Here is a 15696-nt window from a genome sequence, read left to right on the forward strand (position 1 = left end):
AGGAAGATGCTATTACTGTTGGGAAAGACATCAGCTATGAAGGGATCCTAGTGGTCCACAGTAATGTTCATGTAGTTGGATGCTGTCATGGTGGCTTAATTCAGTACTGCAGATCCCTTGGAAGCCTGCGTGAATATCCACAGTAGCTGAATACTCCCCTCACCCACCTGTGTCTGTTGCAAAGTGCTCGTTTAGAGCAATTGTTTGCTTGGATGGTGATGTATCTGGACACTACTATTGACCAGGTGTAACAAGAGATTTGGCTCATTGACCAAGAACACATTTCCATTGATCCACAGTCTGATGTCATTATGTCAACATAAGGACACATAGGGGCAGTCTGCTGCAGAGTCCTCTTATCAATAAGACACGCTGAATGGGGTGCTCCAGAAGACTTGTACCTGTAGCAGCTTAATGTTCTGTCATCAGATCTGTCACAGATCACCATCTATCCCACCTTACAAAATGGGCAAGCCTTCAACCTCCACATTGTATGTTGACGTTTGGATGTCCAACACCTTGTCACTGGCTCGTAGTTTCACACTACTTGAGTCACTTTCCAGAGTTGTTTATGACAGTAACATGTGAACAGCCAAACATCTTTGCTGTTTCTAAGATACTTGGTCCAAGATGCCAGGCCATAAGAATATGTCCTTTTTGAGAATCATTTATGTCAGTGTATTTCTCCATTTTCAATCAGTGTTACTATTAGACTGATTCCCCATCTGTCTCTGTTATGCTTATGTACTTTCCCTGCCATCTCATGTACCCGCAGTGACTCTAGGTGACATTCAATCTCGTGGTGGGCAGTGGTCGTAGTGTGTTGGCTCGTCTTTGTAGTTGTCCTTTAATTGAATTGCTATTAATATTATATAATTAGCTATATGTGTGCATGCATGTGGAAATGCAACAAAGTGATGCATCTCCACTTGATTGTATATTGTTTGTAAAGTAAATCATTATTTTTTTTGTATTAATTTTTCACAGCAGTTAACTAGTAAATATCAAAAATATTTTGCAGGCTGCATTTTTCAATCTCTAATTATTAATAGAAATATATATATTTTGTTGTCACCTGTAGTGTAGCTAGTTTTGCTAAGGAAGATTTATTTTACACAAGAAGTTGATACTTAAATTTTTGTAATACCCCGTACTCTAAAAATATAGCTTCACTATTAAAATATTTGCAGAAACATTGCCCTATGCCAGTTTACAACAACTTACAAAGTTTCCTGGTGCATTTGATTTTACCTAATATTCAATAATTTATAAGTTTTTAATTGAAAGATTTCACAGTTTTTAGGAAAACATATTAACAAATACTGATTAAATTCCATTAAAAAGTAAGAGCTTATATCAATTAATATTTAAACTAAAATATGAATTACTTAGATGCACAAGGTTAAATGGGTTGACTTTATATATTACCAGCAAAAATTAAATTAATGTAAATGTGTGAAATGACCTTATTCCAGTAATTTTTGCAGTGTATTGGTATAAATGCACTTCAGTTTAGTTATTGTAAAGTATAAATAATTACAGCAAATAAAGCACAGTTTGTAACGGGCTCACAGCATTTGGGACCATGAGTAGCATTAATCACCCAGTGTACTGTAATTGATCAAGATTTGGTAAAAGCCTTTGTGATATCATCAATCAAAATTTTGCATAAGAATTACTTGCTAGGAAATTAATATTTTTACACGAGTTATAGCTGTTTCTTTGTGGTAAGCTTCAGGTAATCATGTATGTCTGTGCTTATTGTTGATTAAATATTGTTAAAAGATGAATGTTATTTTACCATGATTTTATTATTTATGAAAACTTTTATCATGAACTGTGGAGTTTATAGAAATGATGCAATTCCATCAGTAATTGAATAGTTAACATCATTACATTAATTAAAAGGAACAGTAAAATGTCGGAAGATGATAGAAATTAGCCCGAAATAAATGAACTAACTAGAACTGTGTTGTAGAAGCATGTTGTAGAGAGCATGGGAAGGTCAGATAAAATTGTTCTGAATTATGTGTAATAAAATAAAATATGCCTTTGGGAAAGCAGTACCCTATGAACAATTTATCTGATACTAATGTATCTATTTTGGACTTGATGTCGTTAAAAAATATGCTTCTCAGAAAGTAATTAAAATGTTTAAGGAAAAAGTAAGAAAGGCAAGTTAGGCAACTGGTGGAATACTTCCAGTTTGTGTAGATACCTGTTCTGACACCATGGATTGTAATTTTTCCATGAGCCCCCATCCCCCTCCCACCCTCAACCCCATACAATTGTTAGCTGCTAGTTTTTACCATTGTATCTTCCAGGAAATACACATGTTTGCTGTATCACGATTGTTTCGCATTTTTATCTTCTCTACACTACCATTTCACAACATTTTTCTTATTTCTCTCTAATGTCTCTCCTCCCACCCTCCACACCCCCATTAAATTATGTTGCTGGCTCTGGCATAGTGTTGTGGTTGTTCTACTTTCCTATCTTTTTCTTTGTGTATGCGTGTACTCATTGGATGTATGTGTTCAGGGCAGGGAGAGTGTTATTTTCGTTTGAAAATTGCTCCAATTATTTCTGTGGCTTGTAAAGCGAGCTTACCAGCATTGATTACTGTATTGACATTTGTTTCACAGTCATAAAATCATGTTTTTATGTGACGAAAAAGCATTTATGGAGAATCATTACCTCTGACGTTATGAGTGTCAGCTAAATTGTCACAATGATGAAAGGACAATCCAGGTGGGTACAGATATTTAGGTAATTCACATAGTAAACATCAACATCTTCATTCTCACATTTAGCCACTTTTCTACATGGAAGATTTTGTTGTCATTGTTGATTAATCTGATGTGAAGCCATTACTCAGTGATATTACCACGTTCATTGTATATTAAATTTCCCCGTGTTTCATGTGGTTGCCTTCAATACTTGACTCTCTTCTTTTATTACCTCACATATTCTCATCCACATTGTCCACGCATTCTTCACAAACAACCATACGTCTCCCAAACAACTGACTGGTAGAGATTTTGCATGTCTGGTCTTCATTATTCTTTGGTCTCCTATTTTTCATGATAATCTTACTTTGTCCTCTGCAACTTTCACTTACCCAACAACAAATTTATCTTTGGAGTTCTTGTATAGTTACATATACTAACCTTTCACTGAAATTTCTGCCCATCATATGTTAATTGGAAGTATTTTCATAACCTTTTGAAATCTGGGTACCACCCTTTGACAACACGGCATCTGATTGCTTTATTTTTTGTCTCTTCTTTTATTATTGATGTAAATGGAAACTTTTTGTTTCCCTTAATTGACATGACTTTTCCTTATATGTTATTGAAAATTGTCATTTGACATTGTTATTTCATGAAACAGAATGTAATTACTTATAACAAGAAAGATGTCATTAGATGAGTTCAGTAAATTTTTTCTTAATTTTCACAACTGAAATGGGATCTAGATTTTCTAAGGTTAAGTGAGCTTATCTTTATGACATCAAATCTTCTAGTGCAATGTCATGTGTTACAAATGAAAGAAATACAGTTTAGAACTAAGATGAACTCATTGACAGTTTTATTTAGACTAAATTTCAACATATAATAATTTTAATATATAATCAACAACCAGCTACAATTTATTTGAATAAATACCTTGACTGGATTTGGATTTGAATAATTCATCTTTGTGCCTAATGTAGTCTTAATTGTATAAACTTAAAATTGTGACCTGTTATTGCAGCAGTGACATGGATCATGCATTTGTGTGATACAAACTACCACATTTTTGTGATCTTATGTGAGAATACAGCTTATGACTGTTAGAATGCGTGTATAACTTTCATATGTGCAGTATTTTAATTGTAAATCTTTCATAACATGTAGTGGCTTATAGGCTTATAAGGAAATGTGTTGTTTATTAGAAAAGACTAATGCTTTCTTTCCCTTCTTTCTTTGACATGCTGTCCTAGCAGCAGGTCTGTATACTTGTACAGTTATTTTTAATATAATTTTAAGGAGTTATTAATGCACATTAATCCTAATGTTGCATAAAAATGTCAGTTATTATTTTAGAAAGAAGTGTGATTAGTATGTCAGGTTAATGTTTGTAATTTATTATTATAAGTCTGTAAATAAACTACAAAAGTGTATCTGAATATGACATTCCCAGATAGCACTCTCCATTAAAAAAGCGCCAGAAGATTATGCACCAATGGCAGAAGGCATGGAAGCTCACTGGGAAGTAGTGGAGCGTATACTGTTTTTATATGCTAAGTTGAATCCTGGGCAAGGTTATGTTCAAGGAATGAATGAAATCATTGGCCCTATTTACTATGCATTTGCTTCCAACCCAGATGCTGAATGGAGAGGTAGGTTTCTTGTCATTTGTTTTTGAATACAGATAAATTGTAGGCATGTAATAAGAGAAAGAATTTCATTTGTACAATAAAATTATAACATTCCGCATATGTAGTTCACACAGCATAATCATGATTCATATGTGCTGCAAAAAGAATTTCTCTCTTATTTACTTCTGTTGTTTGTTGCTGCAACCTATTGAATTTCTTTAAGAAACCACTTAAAACAAAACATTCAACAGACATTCCACAGCAGGTGTTTCATCTTGGCACATTTATTTAAAAACTGTGCAATTTGAAGTTTACTAAGGAAAAACCCTACTAAACAACAATATGGGATTGTGGGTCTGCCTCGCGCAAAACATTTTTGTTATTTATTTATTCCCAGACTAGTTTCAGTGTCTTTTTTTTTTCCTGTATGAACCATAATTCCTCTTATCTTTGTGGTCCCTACATGAAATGCACACTGGTGACAGTAGTCATTCTGCATTCAGTTTCAAAAGCCAGTTCTCTAAATTTTCGCAGCTGTGTTCCTTAAAAAGAATGTTGCTTTCCCTCCAGAGATTCCTATTCAAGTTCCTGAAGCACCTCCATAACACTTAAGTGTTGTTTAAACCTACCAGAAACAATTTTAGCAGCCCGCATCTGAATAGCTTTGATGTCTTCCTTGAATCTGACATGGGGCAGGTCCCAAATAATTGAGAACTATTCAAGAATGGGATTGAACTAGTGCACTATATGCTATCTCCTTTACAGATGAACCACACTTTCTCTAATTCTCCCTGTATGACACAGTCGACCATTCACCTTCCCTACTGCAATCTTTACATTCCCATTCCATTTTATATTACTTGGCAATGTTACACCTAGTTATTCAATCAACATGACTCTGTCAAGCAGCACACTACTAATGCTGTATTAGAACACTGTGGGTTGCAATGACTGCAATTAAAATGAAATTGAATTACGTAACATGTGTACTAGACAAGCAAATAAATGATATATGGGCTAAGGAATTTCTTTATTAGAGACCAATAGATATCAAAAGATGAGATGGAAATTTTATGAAAGATGGATGGATGAAATTAAAAAACATGAAGGAGCAACTGGAAGACTACAATGTATGTAAAAGTCTCGAGGAACTCTTCATTCATTAGTGGATATCAAATAGTGGTGGTTGCTGATGGTGATGCTGCTGCTGATTATGGTGATGATGGTCAGTAGTTGTGTGCAGCATTGGTTTGACGGTAGTAAATTGGAATCTTTACCTGCTGAATTAGAACAAAAACATAGAATATATTTTTCACAGAGTACAAAATTGGTGTTTAAGACATACAAAAAAACATATTATAGATTTGTTAATATTGCTTTGAGCAGTGGTTTGACAATTGACTCATGAAGGCAATTTCTTAAACTGTTCGTAACTAAAAAACATACACTTTTGACTCAGTTACACAGAAGAGAGAATTAGTGACTAGTGATTGCTATCACATCAGTGACTATAGGTGTTAAAAGGAATTTAAGAAAGATAGGAAGATATTTTTCCATTAAAAATGTGATAGGGAACAGATTGCATCAAGGGGTAAAGTTCAAAAACATTTTACAGTATACGTTATACATGATGTACTGTCCTAGCTTCAATAACCATTTTAGGAAGTTGCTACAAAAGCAGAGAAAGCTCAACAACAAATATAAATGAAACTTTGCTAACAAACAAAAACTGAATGAAAGCAAAACAAGTGTAAGGAGAGTGTCCTTTATCTTTGAGAGTAAAATTGTGCCATCTTGTCACACAAAAATACTAAGAAGTTTTGGTTGGTTGGTTGGTGTTTTGGGGAAGGAGACCAGACAGCGAGGTCATCGGTCTCATCGGATTAGGGAAGGATAGGGAAGGAAGTCCGCCGTGCCCTTTTAAAGGAACCATCCCAGCATTTGCCTGGAGCGATTTAGGGAAATCACGGAAAACCTAAATCAGGATGGCCGGACGCGAGATTGAACCGTCTTCCTCCCGAATGCGAGTCCAGTGTCGAGAAGTTTTGGTCTTACATACATACAGTAACAGGATCCTATCATCCACCTATTATTCAAGAATGTCCCGGAACCAAAATGAAAGTTGTCAGACAGAAAGTTGAAATGCTGAATTTGGTTTTCCAAAATTGTTTTATTGCAGGAGATGAAAATACAGTCCCTCATTTTAATTACTGCGCGATCATAATGTTGGCATGTAATAAAATAAGAGATTGTGCAATGGAAAATTACTCAACAAAGGAACAACATCCGAGCCTGATGACTTGTGTGTATGATTACATACAAATTAGGGAAAGAGCTGTCTCCCATTTTAGTGTCAGTTAATCAAAGGTGCTTACACCCTTGAAGGCTTCCAAGCAAGTGGAAAAAAATGCAGATCATTCCAGTTGTGAAGGAGAATTGTTATAGAATTATGGAACCTATTTCATGACCATATTGTAAAATGGAATCTTCTTTATAGAAATTAACAAGGATTCCACAAATAAAGATCTTGTGAAATTCAGCTTACTCAGTTCATTCCCAAGGTCCTGAAGGTCATAGACAATGGCACCCAGGCAGATGCTGCATTCTTTGACTTCCATAAAATGTTTTATACGTTTCTGCACTGTCACTTCATGAGCAAAATATAAGCTCTTGTTGTATTAGACCAACTTCATAATTGGATTTGGGACTTCCTACCAGATAAAGCTCAACACATCTTTCTTAATGGGGACAAAACTGTCATATGTAAAAGTAATTTCTTGAGTACCCCAAGGAAGTATTAGGAGGTCATGGAGGTGATAACTGTACATGAGGTATAGAACTTTATTGTGAATAATTTTGGAAGGTCTGTTAGACTAATCTTAGATGAAGCTGTTATACATAGGTAACCTGCAACATTAGAAACTGTAACAAGATGCAAGACAACCTGCAGAGGATCAGTAAGGATCTGTAATTGGCACAGACTTTGTCAGTTGCCACTCAACATAAATAAATGCAATATATTGCACATAAATAGAGAGGAAGGCCCATTACTGTTCAATTACACCTTTAGCTGTAACTCATTGGGAACAGTAATAACTGTAAGATATCTGGTGGTAAGCATCTGGAGTAACTTACAATGAAATGACCACAAAAATTAGTTGTAGAAAAAGCAGATGGCAGGCTGAGATTCATGGGAACAGTACCTAGAAATGAGACAAAGTGGTAGATGAGTTTTGTTGTTTGGACAACAAAATAAATGGGAATGCCTGAGGTAGAGGGAATGTAAAATGCAGACTGTCAATAGTAAGAAAAGTTTTCCTGTAAAAGAGAAATATTTTAACATGGAGTTTAAATTTAACTGCTATGAAGCATTACCTGAAAGTATTTATCCAGAGTGTTTCAAAGTGAAATTTAGGTGATAAACAGGACAGGCAAGAAGAGAAGAAAAACTTTTGTTATGCAGGGCTATAGAAAAATGTTGGAGATTGTGTGGGTAGATAGGGTAAATAATGAAGAGATACTACTGAAACAAATTGAGAAGAAAAGAAAAGTATGGCACAGCTTGACTAAAAGAAGGGATCACTTGGTAGAACATATCCTAAAACATCAATGAATCATTAAAATGGTAATGTAGAGAAGTGTGTGAATTCAAAGTCGTGGAACGAGAGCAAGGCTTAACTACAGTAAGTAGGTTCACATGGATGTAGGTTATAGTAGCTATGGAGGAATGGAGAGGTTTGCACAGGTTATGCTAGTCTGGAGAGCTGTATCAAACCAGTCTTTAGACTGAAGACCACAAAAGTAACAACAAAATAAGTCACCCATGGATGAAATTGATTACATAATACTTGTTTGGCCAGTTCTAGGGTACTGACCATTGGACTGGGACTCTTCTTAGGTAGGATTAATAGAAGGGATAGAGAAGCTCTAAAGGAGAACACACGTCATCACAAGTTAGTTTAATAAGTGAGAGAAGGGTATGGAGATGCCCATCAGAATCCAGTGGTATACACTACGTAGAATTGCCATTAAAATGCCAAGAGTATACATTACAAGAAGAAACAAGCAATACAGTGGTTCCTCCTACACATATTTCACAAAATGATTTTGCTGGGTGAAAATGAGGGAAATTTGAGTTAATATTGAGGGATATTTACAGTTGTTCTTCCAGCATACCATTCTTGATTGGAACTGTTCATTTGATCAATACGCCTAAAATTTCAAGTTTATGCAATGCTCTCATTGTCACTTTATGCCAAGAAAGATTGCCAGCGTAGCTATCATGAAGCATAAAACACTGAAAATCTGTCTTACACTGATCACCTGTAGTCAACAACACCAGCAGATGACAACTATCTTTGTATTATGGCTTGTAAGTATCCTGAGAATGCAGAACAACTGCATGCTGTCAATTTTAAAGCAACTGGAGAGGCTATGTGGACTCAACTTGCAGGTCTCATTGCAGTGTAGTGGGTTGAGGGTGCAACAACTGCTGCAGTGATGTGGAACTGCTGTTCTTGGAGTGGTCAGGATGGTGATGGCTCTTCCACCTGAGCATTGTGGGTTCAGTGATTTGGCGAGGCCCATGGGATTCTGTTGGAGGTGAAGGTGGCTGAGACAAGACCATCTGTGTCCATGTCAACTCTCTATTGTTCCAACAACCTACAGCAATTACAGATGCGTGCTTTCATCCAGTGGTGTGTCCTGGCACCGACCCATGGTGCCCATGTATCACTGGTGCAGTTACGGGTCAATCTTGCTGCCCACGACAAAGTGGGTGCTGCACTGTGTCATGTTGTCTGGGTGGCAGCAAGATTGCTCAGCAGTGCGGAGACCCCAATAGCTGAGTCGTCAGCTGGCGGACAATGCTCCCACAGTGATGGTGGCGCTGGCAGGTGAAGTCTGCAGCACTGGGTGGCACACAGGCGGAGTGTCACAGTGGCACAGCACCCAAAACTCAGCATCTCATCATATAAATGGCAATGTTATGGTGGTAGTGGTGGTGGTGGTGGTGGTGGTGGTGGCTGTCCCGAGGATGCTCCATTAGTCTGGTAGTGCAGCTGTGACTGGTTACAGTTTGCGGCTCAAACATCTGCTTAGTGGCTCCAACAGTGTGTATAATAGACATCCCAGTGACTGTTTGGGTGTCTGACGCTGAAGAGATGCAGCACTAGTTTGCGCATTGCAGCATAAGTGGCTCATTTCTAGAGTCTTGCCACATTTTGATGTGATGTGTAGCAATTTCTGCATGTTGTCTGTGTCATCGCCTTCAGGACAGTAATTGGAATACCATGTCCTGAATTCCCTAGAAGTCATGGTGTGCCGTAACAGCAGGAACCCTCGTCACCTGCTGGATGACCTGAGGAGGATCATTCTCAAAAGAGTTGGAAAGGCTTGAACAGCAATATCTTGACCACCCTGTGGGCAATATGCAAAATAGAAATGCTTTGTGAACTTAAATGAATCCTTGGAAGAAAGACAGCAAGGTTCTGCAAAATCTGTGTTGGATAAATATAGAGAACGTGTATTCAAAGAAGGGCATATCACTGTTATGCTGCCACCAATGTATATCTTGCATAGGGATAATCAAAATAAGACTAAGAGAAACTAGGGTGCAAGAGAAACTAGGGTGCATGCGGAGGTATATAGACAGTCATTTTTCCTCATTGTAAACACAAGTGGAATAGGAAAGAAAATCGATAATATTGGTATATGTACCCTCTGCTGTACACTGTATGGTGGCTTAGAATAAATGTAGATGTTGTGAAATGAAAGATTGTGAGGATGATGAAAAATGCCAACACTCGAAAATCATGAAACCATTCCTTAAAGAACTTAAGATCCTACACATACCATGTGTGTATATGCTTGAAGTTGTGATGTATGTAAAAAGGAGCTTGCTAAAGAAGGAAAATGTGTTTATTCAAAATAAAACTCTACATGAACACCATACAAGGTCAAATTGTGATGTACACAGAAATCATTGTTATATCACCATGTGCAAGAAAGGTGTATGTCATTCAGGATCACAGTTGTTTAGTAGGCTGCCAAGTCACTTAAAGACCATTAACAAACTACATATCTTTAAAAAATATGGAACTATATCTTCCGGAAAACTGTTTTTACTAAGAATCACAGTATCTTGAAAACTGAATTTGTAAATATAATGCACATCTGATGCCAAGACTTCTGTCATGGAAGATATGTACATACAAATATTGTAAAAATGCAAAAGTGCCAATTTGTATTAAGTGTTTTGTATTGTATTGCATTTTTGTTGTTGTTGTTATTTTTGTGGTGTTCTTCAGTCCTGAGACTGGTTTGATGCAGCTCTCCATGCTACTCTATCGTGTCCAAGCTTCATCTCCCAGTACCTACTGCAGCCTACATCCTTCTGAATCTGCTTAGTGTACTCATCTCTTGGTCTCCCTCTACGATTTTTACCCTCCACGCTGCCCTCCAATACCAAATTGGTGATCTCTTGATGCCTCAGAACATGTCCTACTACCAGCCGATCCCTTCACTAGTCAAGTTGTGCCACAAACTCCTCTTCTCCTCAATTCTATTCAATACCTCCTGTATTGCAGTGTATTATGTGTTAAACAATATCCCATTTAACAAAAGAAAATTATGTAAGATGTCCATGTAAAGAATTTTATCTGTTGTAAGTATGCTTGTACAAACATCATAGTAAATGACCCGAGGAAATAATATTCAATGTAACAATGTTTGAATTAATGAAAATTTGTCCAACATTTAGGGTACAAGATATGTACCTCAAAGATTTCAGGATGTAAATAAATAAATAAATAAACTATCTAATTAAAAGTGCTTTGAGAAATAAACATAACACCAAATGGAAACTTCGTAATGCTTAGGATTTCTAACACATTACTGGTAAGTGAGAGAGTAGTTTGATGTGCAGAAACACCATATTGAAAACCAAACTCTCTACTGTTAATGACATTCAGGTTTCCAAGGTTTGTCAGTACCCTATTATACATATCTTTCTGAAAAACTTTAGAACACATCATGAAATGTGAGGTGGGTTACAGCTTATAAGACACAAATAACATCCTCACTTTTATAAAGAGTAACAGCATATTTCAGTCTTTCAGAGACACTCATTATTGCAGGGGGTATAATACATATGAGCCAAAACTTGGGATATTTCATTTCAGCAATTCATCAACAGCTTGCTGCAAACATTATGTACACCAGTAGGAGTTTCAGTTTTCAATGAGAGAGTGATTTTTGATTTCACTAACAGTTAAAGGGATGAATTTACTTGGTTGCACAGTTCAGAGAAATTACACTTCAGTATATCTGCAGCTTTGTTTGAAGAACGGTTGTAGTAACTTACTTGGGCAACTTGGGCAGTGTTTGCTTGCTGTGCTGCAAGCACTCACAGTTTTTTAATTAAAATTTCATGTATAGAATAGAAGGAGTTGACAAGAAAAATTGATTTCAGTTTGGATTTAAAATCTGGTCTTGTACCTGTTGGACATTTTATTTTGTAGATGTTGTTTTCTGTGGTCACATATTGAGCACTTTGTGAACCACTGACAGCTTTAGTTCTAAATATTGAAGATCATTTTTGTCCTAGTAATGTAGCTAAATGCATTTCTGTTCTTTTCAGATTGTGTTTCATTAGCAAACATGTACAGTGAAGGTTCTATTAAAATACCTAATTCTGTGAAGTAACACCTGCAAGACAACAACGGGCAAACAACACATACTGCTCTCTATGCTTGCTTTTTGCTGCTAATATGTCAGATTTTTCCTGTGTTTTGAACTACTTATCTTTGAATTTCATTCTGTTTTCCCTCTTCCTCTTTCTTATTCCCTCTTTTTCTTAATGTTCTATTTTAAAGGGGAATGTTGTTGTTGTTGTTGTTGTTGTTGTGGTGGTCTTCAGTCCGGAGACTGATGGATGCAGCTCTCCGTGCTACTCTATCCTGTGCAAGCTTCTTCAACTCCCAGTACCTACTGAAACGTACATCATTCTGAATCTGCTTAGTGTATTCATCTGTTGGTCTCCCTCTACCATTTTTACCCTCCACGCTGCCCTCTAATACATCTACATCTACATGTACGTGACTACTCTGCAATTCACATTTAAGTGCTTGGCAGAGGGTTCATCGAATCACAATCATACTATCTCTCTACCATTCCACTCCTGAACAGCACGCTGGAAAAACGACACCAAAACCTTTCTGTTCAAGCTCTGGTTTCTCTTATTTTATTTTGACGATCATTCCTACCTATGTAGGTTGGGTTCAACAAAATATTTTCGCACTGGTGATCCCTTGATGCCTCAGAACATGTCCTACCAACCGATCCCTTCTTCTAGTCTAGTTGTGCCACAAATTTCTCTTCTCCCCAATCCTATTCATTACTTCCTCATTAGTTATGTGATCTACCCATCTAATCTTCAGCATTCTTCTGTAGCACCACATTTCGAAAGCATCTATTCTCTTCTTGTTAAAACTATTTATTGTCCATGTTTCACTTCCGTACATGGCTACACTAAATACAAATACTTTCAGAAACGACTTCCTGACACTTAGACCTATGTTCGACGTTAACAAATTTCTCTTCTTCAGAAATGCTTTCCTTGCCATTACCAGTCTACATTTTATATCCTCTCTACTTCGACCATCATCGGTTATTTTTCGCCCCAAATAGCAAAACTCCTTTACTACTTTAAGTGTCTCATTTCCTAATCTAATTCCCTCAGCATCACCCGACTTAATTAGACTACGTTCCATTATCCTTGTTTTGCTTTTGTTGATGTTCATCTTATATCCTCCTTTCAAGACACTATCCATTACGTTCAACTGCTCTTCCAAGTCCTTTGCTGTCTGTGACAGAATTACAATGTCATCGGCGAACCTCAAAGTTTTTATTTCTTCTCCATGGATTTTAATACCTACTCCGAATTTTTCTTTTGTTTCCTTTACTGCTTGCTCAATATACAGATTGAATAACCCTGTCTCACTCCCTTCCCAACCACTGCTTCCCTTTCATGCCCCTCGACTCTTATAACTGCCATCTGGTTACTGTACAAATTGTAAATAGCCTTTTACTCCCTGTATTTTACCCCTGCCACCTTCAGAATTTGAAAGAGAGTAATCCAGTCAACATTGTCAAAAGCTTTCTCTAAGTCTACAAATGCTAGAAATGTCGGTTTGCATTTCCTTAATCTAGCTTCTAAGATAAGTCGTAGGGTCAGTATTGCCTCACATGTTCCAATATTTCTACAGAATCCAAACTGATGTTCCCCGAGGTCGGCTTCTACCAGTTTTTCCATTCGTCTGTAAAGAATTCGCGTTAGAATTATGCAGACATGACTTATTAAACTGATAGTTCGGTAATTATCGCATCTGTCAACACCTGCTTTCTTTGGGATTGGAATTATTATATTCTTCTTGAAGTCTGAGGGTATTTCGCCTGTCTCATACATCTTGCTCACCAGATGGTAGAGTTTTGTCAGGACTGGCTCTCCCAAGGCTGTCAGTAGTTCTAATGGAATGTTGTCTACTCCCGGAGCTTTGTTTCGACTCTGGTCTTTCAGTGCTTTGTCAGTCTCTTCACGCAGTATCATATCTCTCATTTCATCTTCATCTACATCTTCTTCCATTTCCATAATATTGTCCTCAAGTACATTGACCTTGTATAGACCCTCTATATACTCCTTCCATCTTTCTGCTTTCCCTTCTTTGCTTAGAACTGGGTTTCCATCTGAGATCTTGATATTCATACAAGTGGTTCTCTTTTCTCCAAAGGTCTCTTTAATTTTCCTGTAGGCAGTATCTATCTTACCCGTAGTGAGATAAGCCTCTACATCCTTACATTTGTCCTCTAGCCATCCCTGCTTAGCCATTTTGCACTTCCTGTCGATCTCATTTTTGAGACGTTTGTATTCCTTTTTGCCTGCTTCATTTACTGCATTTTTATATTTTCTCCTTTCATCAATTAAATTCAGTATTTCTTCTGTTACCCATGGATTTCTACTAGCCCTCGTCTTTTTACCTACTTTGATCCTCTGCTGCCTTCACCACTTCATCCCTCAAAGCTACCCATTCTTCTTCTACTGTATTTCTTTCCCCCATTCTTGTTAATTGTTCCCTTATGCTCTCCCTGAAACTCTGTACAACCTCTGGTTTAGTCAGTTTATCCAGGTCCCATCTCCTTAAATTCCCACGTTTTTGCAGTTTCTTCAGTTTTAATCTACAGTTCGTAACCAATAGATTGTGGTCAGAGTCCACATCTGCCCCTGGAAATGTCTTACAATTTAAAACCTGGTTCCTAAATCTCTGTCTTACCATTATATAATCTATCTGAAACATGTCAGTATCTCCAGGCTTCTTCCATGTATACATTCTTCTTTTATGATTCTTGAACCAAGTGTTAGCTATGATTAAGTTGTGCTCTGTGCAAAATTCTACCAGGCGGTTTCCTCTTTCATTTCTTACCCCCAATCCATATTCACCTACTACATTTCCTTCTCTCCCTTTTCCTACTGACGAATTCCAGTCACCCATGACTATTAAATTTTCGTCTCCCTTCACTATCTGAATAATTTCTTTTATTTCATCATACATTTCTTCAATTTCTTCATCATCTGCAGAGCTAGTAGGCATATAAATTTGTACTACTGTAGTAGGCGTGGGCTTCATATCTATCTTGGCCACAATAATGCGTTCCCTATGCTGCTTGTAGTAGCTTACCCGCATTCCTATTTTTTTATTCATTATTAAACCAACTCCTGCATTACCCCTATTTGATTTTGCGTTTATAACCCTGTAGTCACCTGACCAAAAGTCTTGTTCCTCCTGCCATCAAACTTCACTAATTCCCACTATATCTGACTTTAACCTATCCATCTCCCTTTTTAAATTTTCTAACCTACCTGCCCGATTAAGGCATCTGACATTCCACGCTCCGATCCGTAGAACGCCAGTTTTCTTTCTCCTGATAACGACATCTTCTTGAGTAGTCCCCACCTGGAGATCCGAATAGGGGACTATTTAACCTCCGGAATGTTTTACCCAAGAGGACGTCATCATCACTTAACCATACAGTAAATCTACATGCCCTTGGGAAAAATTACGGCTGTAGTTTCCCCTCGCTTTCAGCCGTTCGCAGTACCAGCACAGCAAGGCTGTTTTGGTTAGTGTTACAAGGCCAGATCAGTCAATCATCCAGACTGTTGCCCCTGCAACTACTGAAAAGGCTGCTGCCCCTCTTCAGGTACCATACGTTTGTCTGGCCTCTCAATAGATACCCCTCTGTTGTGGTTGCACCTACGGTACGGCTATCTGTATCGC

General features: G+C 37.3%; 1 protein-coding gene across 3 annotated transcripts in view; it reads left to right on the forward strand.

Moving 5' to 3' along the window:
• LOC124730383 (TBC1 domain family member 13) overlaps positions 1-15696 on the forward strand; it is a 237540-nt gene that overhangs the window by 90088 nt on the left and 131756 nt on the right. For all 3 annotated transcript variants that reach the window (XR_007008528.1, XR_007008753.1, XM_047248505.1), the window contains exon 6: positions 4186-4384. Coding sequence is in view for 1 of the 3 variants with exons in the window: in XM_047248505.1 (XP_047104461.1) it covers positions 4186-4384 (199 nt within the window). In the remaining 2 variants the exon portion in view is untranslated. The remainder of the gene's footprint in view (positions 1-4185; positions 4385-15696) is intronic.

This window comes from Schistocerca piceifrons, chromosome 1 (genome assembly GCF_021461385.2).
Source record: "Schistocerca piceifrons isolate TAMUIC-IGC-003096 chromosome 1, iqSchPice1.1, whole genome shotgun sequence".
NCBI lineage: Eukaryota > Metazoa > Arthropoda > Insecta > Orthoptera > Acrididae > Schistocerca > Schistocerca piceifrons.